This window comes from Giraffa tippelskirchi, chromosome 5 (genome assembly GCF_054371585.1).
Source record: "Giraffa tippelskirchi isolate mGirTip1 chromosome 5, T2T-mGirTip1v1.2.pri, whole genome shotgun sequence".
In the NCBI taxonomy this organism is placed as follows: Eukaryota; Metazoa; Chordata; class Mammalia; order Artiodactyla; family Giraffidae; genus Giraffa; species Giraffa tippelskirchi.
The window spans coordinates 28727964-28746268 of NC_137279.1; the positions used below are offsets into that span (position 1 = coordinate 28727964).

At 47.1% G+C, this 18305-nt stretch overlaps 1 protein-coding gene and 1 pseudogene across 19 annotated transcripts in view; both read right to left on the reverse strand.

Annotated features, from left to right (window-relative positions):
• The window catches only part of CFAP74 (cilia and flagella associated protein 74), an 85521-nt gene that overhangs the window by 8802 nt on the left and 58414 nt on the right, over positions 1–18305 (reverse strand). For all 19 annotated transcript variants that reach the window (XR_014053206.1, XR_014053205.1, XR_014053204.1 and 16 more), the window contains exons 22-26: positions 17284–17405; positions 15244–15372; positions 14964–15051; positions 14292–14465; positions 13266–13399 (exon numbers count right to left, since the gene is read on the reverse strand). Coding sequence is in view for 14 of the 19 variants with exons in the window: in XM_081488367.1 (XP_081344493.1) it covers positions 13266–13399; positions 14292–14465; positions 14964–15051; positions 15244–15372; positions 17284–17405 (647 nt within the window). In the remaining 5 variants the exon portion in view is untranslated. The remainder of the gene's footprint in view (positions 1–13265; positions 13400–14291; positions 14466–14963; positions 15052–15243; positions 15373–17283; positions 17406–18305) is intronic.
• On the reverse strand, positions 12–645 carry LOC145505686 (large ribosomal subunit protein eL34-like; annotated as a pseudogene).

Consider the following 18305-nt stretch of genomic DNA (forward strand, 5'->3'; position numbering starts at 1 on the left):
TGCTTCATTTTTTATTTAGCTTTCTGACTCTGTGCTTATGTTTTCAATACTCTCACAACCATCTTCTCCTCAATAAGGAAAGCGTGCTTGATCCTGTCACAGACACATTTAGCACACATGGAACCACCATAGGCTCAGCTGATGTGTTTCTTTGTTTCAGACAATCTCATGAGAACTTTAGGTCTCACAGCATGAGCGCCTCTAAGTTGGCCTGGGCACACACCACATATGGATTTTGGTGCTTTCTCAACCTTCTTGCGGAGAAGGCAATGGCACCCCACTCCAGTACTCTTGCCTGGAAAATCCCATGGACGGAGGAGCCTGGTAGGCTGCAGTCCATGGGGTCGCTAAGAGTAGGACACGACTGAGCGACTTCACTTTCACTTTTCCCTTTCATGCACTGGAGAAGGAAATGGCAACCCACTCCAGTATTCTTGCCTGGAGAATCCCAGGGACGGTGGAGCCTGGTGGGCTGCCGTCTATGGGGTCACACAGAGTCGGACACGACTGAAGTGACTTAGCAGTAGCAGCAACCTTCTTGATATAAATGTAAACAATTCTATTACCAGGGGTTTGGGACAGCCTGGTTTTGTTAGAGGTTGTGTTGTAGGACAGCCTACGACAGTAAGTCAGATGTTACACCATCCTGAATGCCTCTAGATGCTGTTCCTGGAAGAGGCCCCTGTGTACATTTTAACTGGATAGTTAAAATTTTCATCACAAGTTTAAACAGTTGCAATGGAAGTTGCAATGGAGGTGTCTGACTTATTTCCTTAAATATTCAGTGATATTTAAAAGGGCTTCCCAGATAACTCAGTGGTAAAGAATCTGCCTGGCAATGCAGGAGACGCAAGAGACATGGGTTTGATTCCTGGGTTGGGAAGGTCCCCAGGAGAAGGAAATGGCTATCCACTCCAGTATTCTTACCTGGAGAATCCCATGGACAGAGGAGCCTGGAGGGCTACAGTTCATGGAGTTGCAAAGAGTTGGACATGACTGAGCACAAGCATATGCATGACATTTAAAAATAAAATGACAGAGCTTCTCTAGGTGCTCAGTGGTAAAGAATCCACCTGTCAATGCAGGAAATATGGGTTTGATCCCTAGTCCAGGAAGATTCCACATACTGTGGAGCAACTAGGTCCATATGCCATAACTATTGAGCCTGTGCTTTGGAGCCCAAGAACCACAACTACTGAGTCCACATGCCCTAGAGCCTGTGCTCTGCAACAAGAGAAGCTGCCACAATGGGAAGCCCGTGCAACACAACTAGAGAAAAGCCCTCACAACAACAAAGACCCAGCACAGCCAAAAATGAATAAAATTAAAAAATAAAACTTATAAATTATTTTTTAAATATAAACATGGGAATCTGTATGCCATAATGAATTGATTCCTGCCATTATCCATTAAAAAAACCCAGATATTTGGTATTTTAACCACTAGAAAATTTACATTCCATATTTCTTTGAACTCCTGTTCCCATGGCACTCTTGTCATAGAATTTTACCCTAATTTCATATATTTTAATGCTTTATGAGGTGATGTTGATGACCCTGTCATTCTTGTCTGTAACAAAAATGTGTTCATATGCTGAAATATTTCAGTGTATATTTCTGTGTCCTGTAAGCACAGGCTCTAAATAGTAAAAAAAAAAAAAAAATCCTTCTGGGTGGAGAAGTCATTGAGGTTATTATTAGAACTCGATTAATAAAGTATAAATGTGTATAATGTGATCCTTATTACATACAAAAATAAGAGGTGCTTAGAGTCACTTCAGGAAGGTGCCCATGAGGGGTATGGCTTTGGCCTTGCTCGACTGACCAGGGAACAGGGGACAGCTGGGGGAGCATGTCTTGCGTCTGTCAATCCTGCAACCCCTTCCTTTACATTCTTGCTTGTCCCTCTGAAGATCTCCCTTGTGGTTCTCTCATGTTCTGCTCCACTTTCCTTTGAGAAAAGGCTGTCTGGGGACTTCCCTGGTGATCCAGGGGCTAAGACTTTGCACTCCCCATGCAAGGGGCCCAGGTTTGATACTTGGTTGGGGAATGAGATCCTTCATGCTACAACTAAAGGTCCCACCTGCCACAACTAAGACCTGGCACAGCCATATAAGTAAAGAAATATTACAAAAAAAAAAAAAGACTGTTGAGTCCAATCACCCAGGCTTAGCTAGAGGCTGTCGCCCTGTGACCTGGAGGCATTGAGTTCACTGTCTTGAGACACAAAAGGTCCTGCCACTCAGCACCATCAAGTTTCCTGAGAACGTGTGCTTATCTCTGAGTGTGATTTACATGTTTCTCTCCCCACCCAAACCACCGAGACGAGCCCATCAACTTGTGGGGAATGTTCTTCTGACTTCAGAGGCAGACATGCAGTGTGTCTGGCCTCCCAACCTGGTTGCAAGCTTCCATCTTCCTTTATCTGATTACATAGGTGGCTGGTGCCAGTTACCAGGACCAGGCTCCAGGGAGCCTCAGCCCTGCTCTGGGCATGTGCTCAACCTCCATAATGTCATTATCACCATCATCACCATTATCATCACCACCATCTTCACCACCATCATCATCACCATTACCTTCACCACCACCATCATCACCATCTCCACCATCATCACCATCACTACCACCACAATCATCATCACCATCACCATCATATCATCATCATCATCATCAAAACTACCCCCATCGGCAGCAGCATCAATGGGCCAAGGGTAGTGAGGTTTCCCTTCTTCTCCTGTTCTCTAGAAGATCTGATTAAGATTGGCATCATGTTTTCTTTAAATGTTTGGAAGAACTCATTAGTGAAGTCATCTACAACTTTCATGTGGGAAGCTCTTAAGCTTTAATTTTTTCATTTAAAATATATTTATTGCCAATTTTTGTTTCCTTTTCTGTCATATATTTAAATTTTTTGCCAATTTTTTTTCTTCCAGATTTATTGAGATGTAATTGACACACAGCTCTGCATTAGTCTGAGGTGTGCAGCAAAATGATTTGACATATATACTGAGAAATGATGTTCACATTAAGTTTAGTGAAAATACATCATCTCACATAGATACAAAACTAAATAAATAAATTTTTTTTTCCTTTGTGATGAGAATACTTAGGATTTACTCTCTTACCTTTCCTGTATAACATACAAGCAGGGTTAATTATATTTAGCACGTTGAACATTACATCCTTAGTTGTTTGTTGTTCAATTGCTAAGTCATGTCTGATGCTTTGCGACCCCATGGACTGCAGTACGCCAAGCTCCTCTGTCCTCCACTATCTCCTGGAGCTTGCTCAAATTCATGTCCATCGAGTTGGTAATGCTATGTAACCATCTTCTCCCGCCCTCTTCTCCTTTTGCCTTCAATCTTTCCCAGCATCAGGGTCTTTTCCAGTGAGTCTGGTGGCCAAAGAATTGGAGCTTCAGCTTCAGTATCAGTCCTTCCAATGAACATTCCGGGTAGATTTCCTTTAGGATTGATTGGTTTGATCTCTTTGCTGTGCAAGGAACTCTCAAGAGGCTTCTCCAGCACAACAGTTGAAAAGCATCAATTCTTTGATGCTCAGCATTCTTTATGGTCCAACTCTCGCATCTGCACATGACTATGGGAAATATCAGAGCTTTGACTATATGGAACTTAATTGGCAAAATGATGTCTCTGCTTTTTACTACGCTGTCTAGGTTGGTCATAGTTTTTCTTCTAAGGAGCAAGCAAGCATCTTTTAATTTCATGGCTGCAGTCACTGTCTTCAGTGATTTGGGAACTCAAGAAAATCTGTCACTGCTTCCACTTTTTCCCCTTCTATTTGCCATGAGTGATGGGACCAGATGCCATGATCTTAGTTTTTTGAATGTTGAGTTACAAGACAGCTTTTTTACTCTCTTTCACTTTCATCAAGAGGCTCTTTAGTTCCTCTTCACTTTCTGTCGTTAGAGTGGTATCATTTGGACATCTGAGATTGTTGATATTTCTCCTGGTAATCTTGATTCCAGCTTCTGAGTTGTCCAGCCCAGCATTTTGCATGATGTACTCTGCATACAGGTTAAATAAGCAGAGTGACAATATACAACCTTGACGTATTCAATTTTCCCAATTTTGAACCATTCAGTTGTTCTACGTCCAGTTCTAACTGTTTCTTCTTGAACCACATACAGGTTTCTCAGGAGATAGGTAAGGTGGTCTGGTATTCCCATGTCTTTAAGAATTTTCCAGTTTATTGTGATCCACACAAAGTCCACACAAATGAAGCAGAAGTGGATGTTTTCCTGGAATTCCCTTGCTTTCTCTATGATCCAATGAATGCTGGCAATTTGATCTCTGGTTCCTTTGCCTTTTCTAAACCCAGCTTGCACATCCAGAAGTTCTTGGTTCACATACTGCTGAAGCCTAGGTTGATGGATTTTGAGCATAACCTTATGGGCATAAAAAATCAGTGCAACAGTTTGGTTGTTTGAACATTCTTTGGCATTGCTCTTCTTTAGGGTTGGAATGAAAACTGACCTTTTCCAGTCTGGTGGCCACTGCTGAGTTTTCCAAATTTGCTGATATATTGAGTGCAGCACTTTAACAGCATCCTCGTTTAGGATTTGAAATAGCTCAGCTGGAATTCCATCACCTCCACCAGCTTTGTTTATAGTAATGCTTCCTAAGGCCAACTTGACTTCACACTTCATGATGTCCAGCTCTAGGTGACCATATCATCATGGTTATCCAGGTCATTAGGGTGTTTTTTGTATGATTCTTCTGTGTATTCTTGCCACCTCTTCTTAATATCTTCTGCTTCTGTTAGGTCCTTATCGTTTCTGTCCTTTGTTGTGCCCATCCTTACAAGAAATGTGCCCTTGATAGCTCCAATTTTCTTGAAGAGATCTCTAGTCTTTCCCATTCTATTGTTTTCCTCTATTTCTTTGCACTGTTCGTTTAAGAAGGCCTTCTTATCTCTCCTTGCTATGCTTTGGAACTCTGCATTCAGTTGGGTATATTTTTCACTTTCTACTTTGCCTTTTGCTTCTCTTATTTTCTCAGCTATTTGTAAAGCCTCCTCAGAAAACCACTTAGCCTTCCTGCATGTCTTTTTCTTTTGGATGGTTTTGGTCACCGCCTCCTGTGCAGTGTTACAAACCTCTGTCCATAGTTCTTCAGGCACTGTGTCTACCAGATCTAATCCCTTGAATCTATTTGTCACTTCTCTCTATAATCATAGGGATTTGATTTAGGTCATACCTAAATGGACTAGTGGTTTTCCCTACTTTCTTCAACTTTTAAGTCTGAATTTTGCAATAAGGAGCTGATGATCTGAGCTAGTCAAAGCTATGTTTTTTTCCAGTAGTTATGTATGGATGTGAGAGTTGGACCATAAAGAAAGCTGAGCACTGAAGAATTGATGCTTTTCAACTGTAGTGAAGACTCGAGAGTCCCTTGGACTGCAAGGAGATCAAACCAGTCAGTCCTAAAGGAAATCAGTCCTGAATATTCTTTGGAAGGACTGATGCTGAAGCTGAAGCTCCAATACTTTGGCCACCTGATGCAAAGAACGGACTCATTTTGGAAAAGACTCTGATGCTGGGAAAGACTGAAGGCAGGAGGAGAAGGGGACAACAGAGGATGAGATGGTTGGATGGCATCACCGACTCAATGGACATGAGTTTGAGCAAGCTCTGGGAGTTAGTGATAGACAGGGAAGCCTGGAGTGCTGCAGTCCATAGGGTCGTAAAGAGTCAGACATGACTGAACTGAATTGAACTGATTGAGCCACAGTCACCTTCAGGCCTTGTTTTTGCTGACTGTACAGAGCTTCTCTATCTTCAGCTGAAAAGAATGTAATCAATCTTATTTTGGTATTGACCATCTGGTGATATGCATGTGTAGAGACGTCACTTGTGTTGTTGGAAAAGGATGCTTCCTATTACCAGTGTGTTCTCTTGACAAAATTCTGTTAGCCTTTTTCCTGCTTCATTTTGTACTCTAAGGCCAGACTTGTCCGTTGCTCCAGGTATCTCTTGACTTTCTACCTTTCCAATCTCCTGTGATGAAAAGGACATCTTTTTGGTGTGTGTTAGCTTTGGAAGGTCTTGTAGGGCTTCACAGAACTGGTCAACTTCAGCTTCTTTGGCATCAGTGTTTGAGGCATAGACTTGGATTACTGTGATGTTGAATGGTTTGCTTTGGAAATGAACCGAGATCATTCTGTCATTTTTGAGGTTGCACCCAAGTACTGTATTTCAGACTCTTGTTGACTATGAGGGCTACTCCATTTCTTCTAAGGGATTCTTGCCCACAGTAATAGATATAATGGTCTTGGAATTAAATTTATCCATTCCTATCCATTTTATTTCACTAATTCCTAAAATGTTGATGTTCATTCTTGCCATCTCCTGCTTGACCGCATCCAATTTACCTTGATTCATGGACCAAACATTCCAGGTTCCTATGCAATATTGTTATTTATAGCATCCGACTTTACTTTCACCACTAGATACATCCACAGCCGAATGTCATTTCCACTTTGGCTCAGCTGCTTCATTCTTTCTGGAGCTGTTTCTCTGCTCTTCCCCAGTAGCATATTGAACACTTTTGAATGTGGGGGGCTCATCTTCTGGCGTCATATCTTTTGCCTTTGCATACTGTTAATGAGTTTCTCACGGCAAAAATACTGGAGTGGCTTGCCATTCCCACCTCTGGTGAACCATATTTTGTCAGAACTCTTCACTTTGACCTGTCTTGGGTGGCCCTGCATGGCGTTGTTCATAGCTTCATTGAGTTACGCAAGCCGCGTTGCCATGACAAGGTTGTGATCATGAAGGGACGTCCCTACTAGTACTCCCATAGAGTTGGGGAGAAAAGCAGAAGCAAGATGTAGATCGCTATGTGGAGTCTGACACCACCCATGTCACCGATGTGGGGTGTCACCCCCCAGTCCCCATCCACCTGTGGCTCCCCTGGCATTAGTGCTGAAGTCTCACATCCTGGGAACCCCTCCTTGCTGGACAGCTTGATCGGCTGGTCACCCTGCATTTACGTAAATTTAGGTCTCCTGCATTGCAGGCAGATTCTTTACTGTCTGAGCCACCAGGGAAGCCCCAGGAATACATACAAACAATAAATATGCCAATAGGTAGTGAAAGTCAGACACCCAGAATTTGGAAGGACCCTGTGGATTCTGGCAATGGGAGGCTCTGGGGAGGGAGGGGGTACGCATATCGCTTGCTGCAAGCAGATGGTCTATTTCTGTAACAAAGGGAAACCGGAGGCAAACATGATAAAAATGTAAGAGCCGCTATTGTGGATGGAGGGTACAGCAAGCTGGTTCTGGGATCCTCTGAAAACAGAAGGGAGAGCTTAGAGGAGGTGGTCCTAAGGAAGTCGCTGACCCCCACATACTGAAGAGGGCACCCCAGAGCCACGAAGGAGGGAAGTGTGAACTGGGCTCTCAAAGCTGAGGAGAAGCTACCATTTGCAAAATGAGCAGCGAGAAAGGACCCAGATCAAACCACAAATAAAGCTGTTAAAAGAGAAAAAAGGAACAGAATAAAATTCATATAGGCAGTAAAACATGCCAGAGAGATGTGCACACAAGAGAATTGAAAACTGCAATGTGATCATTCAAAGTGAGCTTAACAGACTTGAGAAAATAATACAACATGTGAAAAAACAAACAGATCAGAATCACAAGAAGTCAGAATCGAGGGATTAAAATTTAGGAAAGGGGACTTTCCTGAGAGTCTGGTGGTTAGGACTCTGCGCTTCCACTGCAGGAAGAGTTGGATCCTTGGTTGGGGGTCTAAGATCCCGCAGACTGTGTGGTGTGGCCAAAATAAAAAATCCACAAATGACTCAGGAAAGAATTATAAATAAAAGAAATTTAGAAACAGAAACTCAGAAGGGAACCGTGAATAAAGAAACATGGAAGATAATTCTTTAAGAGAAAGAAGAGATAAGAGTGGAAACATCTAAAAAGATGATGAGGGACTTCCTTGGTGGTCTGGTGGATAAGACTTCAGGCTCCCAGTGCAGGCGGCCCAGGTTGCACCCTTGGTCAGGGGGCTGGATCCCACATGCTGCAACTAAAGATCGTGCGTGCCACAACGAAGATTGAAGATCCCACATACCACAACTAAGGATATTTGGGCCAGAGTGAGGAAAGCAGGAGAGACTCCATCTTGAAGCTTGTCATCCATCTTAAAGACAGGATATAAACTGGGCCTGAACCCTGCCCGAGAGTGAGGAAACCGTTGCTAATGAAAACCAGGTCTCCTGGAGACTTCCCTTCCTACAGATGGCGAACAGAGATTGTAGTTGAGGTCAGGCTGCCCCTGTTAGGTTAACCATGTAGACATCCCCCCTTGATGTATAATCATTGTCCCTCCCCACTTTAACCTTAATTGTTTGTTCTCCTAGCACATACTTGTTGTAAAACTCAGTCATACACAACAAAGAGGTTGCTAACATGTAACCAGTCACGTGGGGAGGGGTAATAAAACTGGGCCTCTCAGAAACATCAGGGTACTTGTTGGGAACTGATTCCCCTTGGACCCGCTGGCGTAATAAACCATCCTCCACTATCCTGAGGGTCCTCTGAGGTGTGTTTGAGACTCCGGATTCCACAATAAGACTTGGGGTGCCCAAATAAATAAAGAAATCATATTTTTTAAATGATGAAAAGGATCCAAGAAAAAGTGGCAACAGTGAACAAAGCAAAGACAAGTCATTATATTTATTTCAGGAGGCTCCCAGGAGGAAAACCAAAGGATAAGAATAAAGCAAATGTTTTAAGGACTAAAATTCAAGAAAGTGTTCCTGAAATTAAAAAAAAAAAAAAAAAGATTTGAAAAGCACCAACCATGTACCTGGGAAAATCAATTGATAACCAACACAAAGTGTGTTCTTATAAAATTACTGGATTTTAGATAAGAAGTTGTTGTTGTTCAGTCACACTGTCGTGTCTGACTCTTTACAACCCCAAGGACTGCAGCAGACCAGGCTTCCCTGTCCTTCACCATCTCCCAGAGTTTGCTCAAACTCACGTCCATTGAGTCAATGATGCCATCCAACCATCTCATCGTCTCTTGACCCTTCTCCTCTTGCCCTCAATCTTTCCCAGCATCAGGGTCTTTTCCAATGAGTCGGCTCTTCGCATCAGGTGGCCGAAATATTGGAGCTTCAGCTTCAGCATCAGTCCTTCCAATGAACATTCAGGATTGATTTCCTTTAGGGTTGACTGGTTTGACCTCTTAATATCCAAAGGACTCTCTAGAGTCTTATCCAGCACCATAGTTCAAAAGCATCAATTCTTCAGTGCTCAGTCTTCTTTACGTTCCAACTCTCATATCCATAACTGACTACTGGAAAAACCAGAGCTTTGATGATAGGGGCCTTTGTTGACAAAGTGATATCTCTGCTTTTTACTAGGCTGGCTAGGTTTGTCATAGCTTTTCTCACGAGGAGCAAGCATCTTCTAACTTCATGGCTGTAATCACCGTTCACAGTGATCTTGGAGCCCAACAAAAATGAAATCTGTCACTGTTTCCATTTTTTTACCCATCTATTTGCCATGAAGTGATGGGACTGAATGCCATGATCTTAGTTTTTTGAATGTTGAATTTCAAGCCAGGTTTTTCACTTTCATCAAGAGGCTCTTTAGTTTCTCTTTGCTTTCTGACATTAGGATGGTGTCATTTGCATATCTGAGGTTACTGATATTTCTCCTGGCAATCTTGATTCCAGCTTGAGCTTCATCCAGCCTGGCATTTTGAATGACGTACTCTGCATGAGCAGGGTGACAATATACAGCCTTGACGTACTCCTTTCCTAATTTTGAACCAGTCCATTGTTCCATGTCTGGTTCTGTTACTTCTTGACCTGCATACAGGTTTCTTAGGAAGTAAGTAAGGTAGTCTGGTCTTCTCATCTCTTTAAGAATTTTCCACCGTTCGTTGTGTTCCACACAGTCCAAGGCTTTAGTCAATGAAGCAGAAGTAGATGTTTTTCTGGAATTCCCTTGCTTTCTCTATGAAGAAGTAAGTCCTTTAAGTACTGGGTTGCCATCAGACATACTTTATTCCAGAAGAGAGTGGATACGCTAATGTGTTAGTATTTAAGGTACTCAGGAAAGAAAGGTTTTTTTGGGTAAATAGACTTTCAGGTATAAAGGCTGCCCAGAGTGTCCCCAGTGTGAGGGGGTGGGCTCTGCCCTATGCTACTGTCTCAGTGATGCTGCCGGAGTGACTGGAAGCTCTTCAGCTTCACACTGTATCTCATACCTGATGCAATGATTCATCAAAGTGAAACATAAATATACAAGTAAGATGTAAATTCATAAAATTTTTAGAAGAAACCTTTGTGACTTTAGGTTAGGGAAAAAAATTCTTAGATATGATACCAAACTCACAATCCAAAAACAAAAAGTTGATAAAGAGGACTTGTTGTTCAGTCAGTCAGTCATGTCCAACTCTTTACAACCCCATGGACTGCAGCATGCCAGGCTTCCCTGTCCTTCGTCATTTCCTGGAGTTTGCTCAAACTCATTTCCATTGAGTCAGTGATGCCATCCAACCCTCTCATCCTCTGTTGCCCCCTTCTCCTCTTGCCCTCAGTCTTTCCCAGTGAGTTGGCTCTTCATATCAGGTGGCCGAAGTATTGGAGCTTTAGCTTCAGCATTAGTCCTTCCAATGAATATTCAAGACTGATTTTCTTTGCGATTGACTGGTTTTATCTCCTTGCAGTCCAAGGGACTCTCAAGAGTCTTCTCTAACACCACAGCTCAAAAGCATCAATTCTTTGGTGTTCAGTCTTTACGTCCAACTCTCCATGGCTACATGGAAAAGCCATAGCTTTGACTATATGGACTTTTGTCGGCAAAGTATGTCTCTACTTTTTAATATATTGTCTAGGTTTGTCATAGCTTCTCTTCCAAGAAGCAAGCGTCTTTTAATTATGTGGCTGCAGTCACCATCTGCAGTGATTTTGGAGCCCAAGAAAATAAAGTCTCTCACTGTTTCCATTGTTTTCACGTCTGTTTGCCATGAAGTGATGGGACCAGATGCCATGATCTTTGTGTTTTGAACGTTGAGTTTTAAGCCAGCTTTTTCACTCTCCTCTTTCACATTCATCAAGAAGCTCTTTAGTTCCACTGAACTTTCTGCCGTAAGGGTGGTGTCATCTGCATATCCAGGCAATCTTGATTCCAGCTTGTGCTTTATCCAGCCCGGCATTTCGCATGGTGTACGAGATCAAACAAGTCAATCCTAAAGGAAATCAGTCTTGAATATTCATTGGATGGACTGATGCTGAAACTGAAGCTCCAATACTTTGGCCACCTGATGCAAAGAACTGACTCACTGGAAAAGACCCTGACACTGGGAAAGATTGAAGGCAGGAGGAGAAGGGGCAACAGACAAACTGAACTGAACTCTGCATATAAGTTAAATAAGCAGGGTGAAAATATACAGCCTTGATGTACTTCTTTCCCAATTACTCAAAGTTAAAAAATTTTGCTTTACGAGAAGACAGTGTGAAGAGATTGAGACAAGCCACACACCGGGGAAATTGTTTGCAAATCTGACAAGAAACTTCCATCAGAGTATATAAATAACACCCAAAACTCCATAAAAACCCCGATTTTAAAAAATAGACAAAAGACCTAGAAATACTTTTCACTAAAAAGATACATGGATGGCAAATAAGCTCCAAGCTGTCAGTCATTGGAAACACGAGTCAGTGAGACACTGTCACACACCTCTCAGGATGCCTCTCCATCCAGCAAACAAGGAAACCTGACATTACCCGCAGCTGGAAGGGGTGCAGCAGCCAGACACCCAGAGGTTATGGGGGAGAACGTAAAATTGAAAAGAAACTGACGCTGTGACCTTGCAACTCCTCTCCTAGACACTAAGCCGTGGGCAATGAGAATTCAGGCTCACACAGAAACCTGCTGGGGACCTGTGCCAAACTCAGTGTCCTTCGCAGGTGGGCTGCACGGACACGTCCCCAGGGGGTGGGGGCCGTGGCGGAGGGTGGGGCATGGGGGAGGGGAGGCGGAATGTGGGCTTTGTGGGCCTGGCATCAAGGTGGGGGGGTGGGGCGATTCAGGTCAGTCTTCCAGGTAGAGCCAACAGGCCTTACTGACAACTTAGCTGTGCAACTGGAGGTAAGGAGTCAGGACGGGGCCACGCTTGTGGCTGGTGCTCAGGCAGCGGTGCTGGGTACAGGCCCAGCTCTCAGGTCCGGGAGCCCATGGGCAGCGGGGGCAGTGGTGTGGGTATGTGTGTGCCGCTGAGTCTCTCTGGACTCTTGAACACTGCTTTATTCCCTGAGGCCTCACAGTTTTACCATTGCTAGCCTTTCCAAGGTTGGCTCTTGGACAAGCTTTTGGAAATTTTAATTTATTCGTAGATAGTTCTTGAAGAAAATTAAATGCACATTCAATCAATAAACATCTAAGGAGCTTCTGCCATAGGCCGGAGCCCATTCTGGGCACTGAAATTATTTTGCAGCCCTCCTTCTCATGGGGCTATTTCCCAGAGGCTGAAAGAGTTGTGAACAAGCCCAGGAGGGGCCCAGCCCAGGATGGATCACTAGAGCTGAGGGGAAGGGAGGGTGGTGGGGGCCGCAGCTGGGCAGAGCCTGTGCCTGTGTTTCCTCCGAGGGTTCTCGCTCAGCACTGGCTCCTCAAAATCACCATCTGTAGACCCCTTCCTGCTTCCCCACAGCCACCCACCTGGCCGGAGGGTGCTAACCCTCCCTCCAACCCACGCCCCAGGGCGGCCAGGCCCCCAGCCAGGACCAAAGAGCAGACAGGAGAGGAAGGGAAGGAGGGGGCAGGTGGGCCGGCTCCAGGAGGGGTTGGCCTGACACCAGGAAGGTGTCCCAGCACGTTCCTCCCTGGAGGCTGATGATTGAGAATCAGCAAGAGCTAGCCCTCGTGCCAGACCCTGTCGTCTAGTCCATTTCCCCCTGCCCACTGCCTTCTCAGCCTCAGTTCTCAGGGTGGACATGGAGGCCAGGGACCAGCCCATCACACAGTGTGTGAGGGCGGGTGGGGCTTGTGTCCAGGGGATGCTCCGCACACTCATGCACACTCACAGGTGCATGCACACATGTGCACATCTCACACGCCTGCAAGGTGGCCTTGACCCAGGCGTGCGGACCTAAGTCAGAGGTCTCTGAGGTTGGCACTGCTGCCCAGCCCTGCAGTCAGCCTGGCCAGCCAGGGGCTGCCACTCCCAGCTGGCTGTCCGGGCCCTGTTCGTGCCCCTCCTGTCAGGCTCACCGGTTAATCTCTGACTTGCAGATGAGCTCGAAGTTGTACTCCTTGGCCTTGGTGGGCTGAAAGATCACATCGAGCTTCAGCGTTTCCAGTGGTAGGATTGTCCCGAACCCGTCATTGGGCTGGATGTCCACAAACTGGCAAAAGGAAGACCATGGATGGCAAAGCAAAAATGTGGTGACCTGGTGGGGAGTGCCAGGGGGAGCAACGTGGATGGGTGTGTGGCAGAGCACAAACAAATGTGTGTCTGGTGACATGTATGTAAATGTGTTATGTGGGTGTGAGTCTGTCTCTGTGTATGTGATCATGTGTGCAAGTGAGTGCATGTGAGAGGGTGGTGTGTTTGTGTGTGTCTGCATGCATGTGAGCACAGGTATGTATGTGAATGTGTGTATGCATGTGAGCACAGGTATGGGTGTCTATGTGTGTATGAGTGTGTGTGCATGCATGTGAGCACAGGTTTATGAGTGTGTGTATTGAGTGTGTACACGCATGTGAACACAGGTGTGAGTATATAAGTGTGTGCGTGCATGTGAGCACACAGGTATGAGTGTGTGTATGAGTGCATACATGCATGTGAGCACAGATGTATGAGTGTATGAGTGTGTACATGCATGTGAGAATAGGTGTATGTGAGTATATGAATGTGTGTGCATGCATGTGAGCACAGGTGAGTATATGAGTGTGTCTGCATACATGGGGGTAGACAATGGGTCTCTGGTGGGGCAGCTCAGAGGACTGAGGGAAGCCAGGCCTGGGCCTCTCTTGGCTGCCCTGCAAGGCCAGGCAGGCCAGAGTTTCAGGAGGGGGGGAGGGGAGAGAACTCTGGGTACTGTGCATACAGTAGGTGGAGAGAGCTCGAGAGGGGCAGGGTGAGGTGGGGACAGTCAGAGACCCTGGCTGAGGTGCCTGGGAGTGAGCGTGGAGCCTGTAGGTGGGTAAGGCCTGGCCAGGCACCAGGACTCAGGGTAGCAGCCCCTCATCCCTCACTGCCCATTACCTCCCACTCTGACCACACGAGCAAGGCACCTTGGGGAGTCCAACGAACCCAAACTCCTGGGGCAGGAGGGAATGATTGCAGAGGCTGATTTGGGTCCTGATGGCCTCGTAGATGGTACAGTAGCCAAAGTCCAGCCCCACAGGGCTGAGCTCCAGGTCCGAGGTGGTGACTACTGCATGGACGGTAAACCCCACGGGTTTGATCTGAAGTGCAGAGGGCAGGGCCATTCGGTCATTGCGGTCAGTTATGGAAGTGTCTCCAAAATTGAGAAGAGCACCAGCCCTGCTGTGAGCTGGCGGCTAACTCTGCACCTTTCATGGACACACCTGCTTTCTGTTGGCCTCAGCGTGGCACGGGCAGCACAGGTGGGCAGGGGGCTGGAGGGCACATGTGCACACATATGTGCATCTGCATGTCGGTGCATTGTGTGCTCACACGATGACATGTGTACTGAGGACATGCACACCCTGGACACCTGGGTCTGGACTGTACGAACATGAGGGTCTGGGTGCCCCGGGGACAGCCCCGCCCATCCAGGATAGCACTAGGGCCTCTCTGAGCCACAAGCCCCTCCCTCCATCTCCCCTGTGCAGGGGCTGCTCGGGCAAGACTGGGGGCCAGTGAGGATGGGCTCCAAGAGCCAGGCCAGAACAGCTCTGCTCCCCCAGGGTGCCCGGCATCCAGATGAGCCCCACACAGACCTGGTCAGCCACCCGGATAGTCATCGGGGCCTCCAGAACCCTGGTCTCCTTGTCAAAATACTTCCCTGCGTCTTCTGGGAGGGAGTGTCTGCAAGAGACAGGGGGCACTTGAATGTTCTTTTCTTCTTTATATTTGAGAAATGACAAAAGGCTCAACTGTGAGGGTGCTAGAGCCACAGGGTACACACAAGGTCAGAAATACGGGAGCCTGGGGCTGGCTGCTGTGACTCATGCCCACCCTCCCTCCCCGGGAGGAGTGGACCCTCGCTGGGCATATCACCTGGGCAGGAACTTGAGCTGCACTGAGTAGGATGACAGCGCCTGGATGTAGCCAGTCTCAGGCAGGAGCTCCATGTGGCCCCGCAGCTCCTTGCACACCTCGAACTTTAGGCGCAATGCGGCCTTCGACCTGCAGCATCCAAGGGAGGGTCGGACAGAGACTTGAGGTCAGTCCCTGCCCCACAGGCCAGTACACCGCCTCCAGACACAGCCCTGCCGGGCACAGCCCCTACCCTCCACCCTCACTGTCGGAGAGGCTTCAGAGCCCTGCTCACAGGGGCAGGTTTTCCTGAAATGACATCAGCTGAGGAATCCTTACAAATAAAAACATCACAACTGAAAGTCACCCTGGTCGGTTCTCAGAACCTGAGTGTTTTCTGGGAAGCGCCTTGCGGGCCAGGGATCAGGAGAGGGGGCCCTGCTCCTCTTAGAGTTCTGCCCTTCCCTGCTCAGGCAAAGGCTCTCTTGCAGGATGCTCGGGAGGCCCCAGGTGGCCAGGCCTTGGTCAGTGATGGCAGCTTCCCCAATTTTTGTCCTTGCTTTCAACTCAGGACCAGCCAGAGAAAGCCAGGTGTGCACCCAGTCAACCATATGGGGTGTCCCATCCTAGCCAGCCCCCAGGCCACAGCCCCATCAGGACACTGCCCCATCAGGACATCCCCTCCCCGCCTGCTCTCCAGTCTCCAGAAAGAGAGGCAGTGGGTGAGCTGCCCCAGGCCTGTTGAGGAGACCGCCCCTGGGCCACCAAGGACCCCGGGCCATGGTCCAGAGCCTCTCAGGCCTCCTGGTATCTTCTTAACTGCCCGGGGTGATTCTCACAGTCCCTCTGCATGAGGAACCCAGGGCCGATCGGGACCCTGAGTGACCCATGGGCTCCTGAGATCACAAAGGAAGGACTCTCTTCTCTCAACTTTGACCTCTGGCCCCAGTGTCACCCAGCACTGGATGTCCCCTACCATGCAAGGTGTTGAGACTGGGCCCTCCCACCCTGGTTTCTGCTGTGGCTGGGCTCCCCTCAGGCAACTACAACCAGGGTCTTTGTGAACTCACTCCCTTGCTACTCCTGTACCCATAAAACCAGTAATAACGTTGAATTCTAAAATCATTCAACAAACCTAAGAGGTCGAGTGTGTGCCTCAGGAGACAGGCTGAGAAAGCACGGCTCCTGTGCTCTCTGTCCCCCCACCCACTCCAGAGGTGGACACAGTTTGCATCGAGGTAAACTAACCAGACCCCGTCAAACCCTGGTTTCCTGAACAATCCATCTGAACCCTGCTCTGAGGCCCCAGCTCCCAGGAAAAGTAGGTCTCCCGATGTTTCCAGCACTGACATCTGGGGACCCAGCAGCCGGCAGGTGCCAGCTCAACTACACCCAGGCTGACATCGCCCCCACCTCCGGAGAGAAGTGGGGCCCTGGGTGCAGCAGCTGGCCAAGTACACAGATGTGTTTGGTTAGTGAAGATCCACTTAGCTCTAACTGTTGGGCTTGCCTCTTTTTTTCACTTAATTGAACTTCAGTTAAAAAAAAAAAGGGAGAGTAAAAAAGAAATGACAACCGTGGTGTCTGGACACCCTTGCAAAGCTCTGTGAATGAAACATGCTTCTTTTCTTGGAACTCCACCCATGTTCCTTCAGAGGACCAGCCCCCTCTCCTGTCTGTCTTTGAGGGGCCTGACCTGGCGTGCGGGGTGCTGACCCCCCACAGACAGGGGTGATGACACCAATTTATCCTCATGGTCCTGGAAGTCAGGCCCAGACACCATGTCCCAGGGCTGAAACCCAGCTGCAGGCAGGGCTGGTTCCCCTAGAGGCTCCACAGAGAACCCTCTCCTGGCTTTTCCGGTTTCTGGAGGTGCCATGTCCCTTGGTTTGTGGTCCCTCTTCTGTTTTCAAGGCCAGCAGCCTGGCACCTGTCAGCCTCTGTCTGATGCTGACCGTCGGGCTTCCATCCTATGACAGCCCTGGGGTTCCAGTGGGCTCTCAGGGCAACCCCGGGGGACCCCCACCTTGAGGTCTGGGATCTCACCCCACCAGGGCTCACCGCGTGTGGACGAGGATTGAGTCCTGGTACAGCCGGTCATACATGCAGATCTTCAGGTCCACGTTGGGCTTCGGCACCCAGACAGGCACATCCATAGCCACGCCAACGACTTTGAAATATAACTGAATTTGAACACGAAAATCCAACAACACTCATGTTCATCAGCAGAGCAGGCGGTGCTTGTGAGTGCTAACACAGAGCTTAGCAGCGGGGTCTTACAAGTACCGCGTGCCCAGTAGTGTCCGACTCTGTGACCCCAAGGACTGTAGCCCGCCAGGCTCCTCTGTCTATGAGATTTTCTCCAGGCAAGAATACTGGAGTGGTTTGCCATGCCTTTCCCCAGGGGATCTTCTGAACCAGGGATAGAACCTGTCTCTTGCATTTCCTGCATTGGCAGGCGGGTTCTTTACCACTAGCGCCACCTGGGAAGCCCCAACTCTTACAAGTTTCGGAAGCTTAATAATTAAACTGGCCATTGGGACTTCCCTGGTGATCCAGTGGCAAGACTATGCACTCCCAGTGTGGGGGAACCGGTCAGAGAACTAGATCTCACATGCCACAATTAAGACCTGTTGCAGCCAAATAAATATTAAAAAAATTACACTGGCCATGTTTTTGAGATCTATGGCAATTTTCACATTAGATAATTTTTTTTAATGGGCGGAGCTCTATGTATTTTTTGGTCGTGCTTTGTGGCATGTGGGATCTTAGTTCCCTGACCAGGAGCTGAACATTGGCAGTGAGAGCTCAGCATCCTAACCACTGAACCTAACCACTGAACATCCTAATCAGGGAAATCCTTCATGTCATATAATTTTTTAAAAAGTGTTTATTGGATTTTTTACAATATTGCTTCTGTTTTATGTTTTGTTTTGTTTTTTTTTTTGGCCATGAGGCATGTGAAATCTTAGTTCCCCGATCAAGGATCAAGCCCCGCATTCCCTGCACTGGAAGGTGGATTCTTAACAACTGAACCACCAGGGAGGTCCCCACATCATATAATTTAAATAATCCTTTTTATT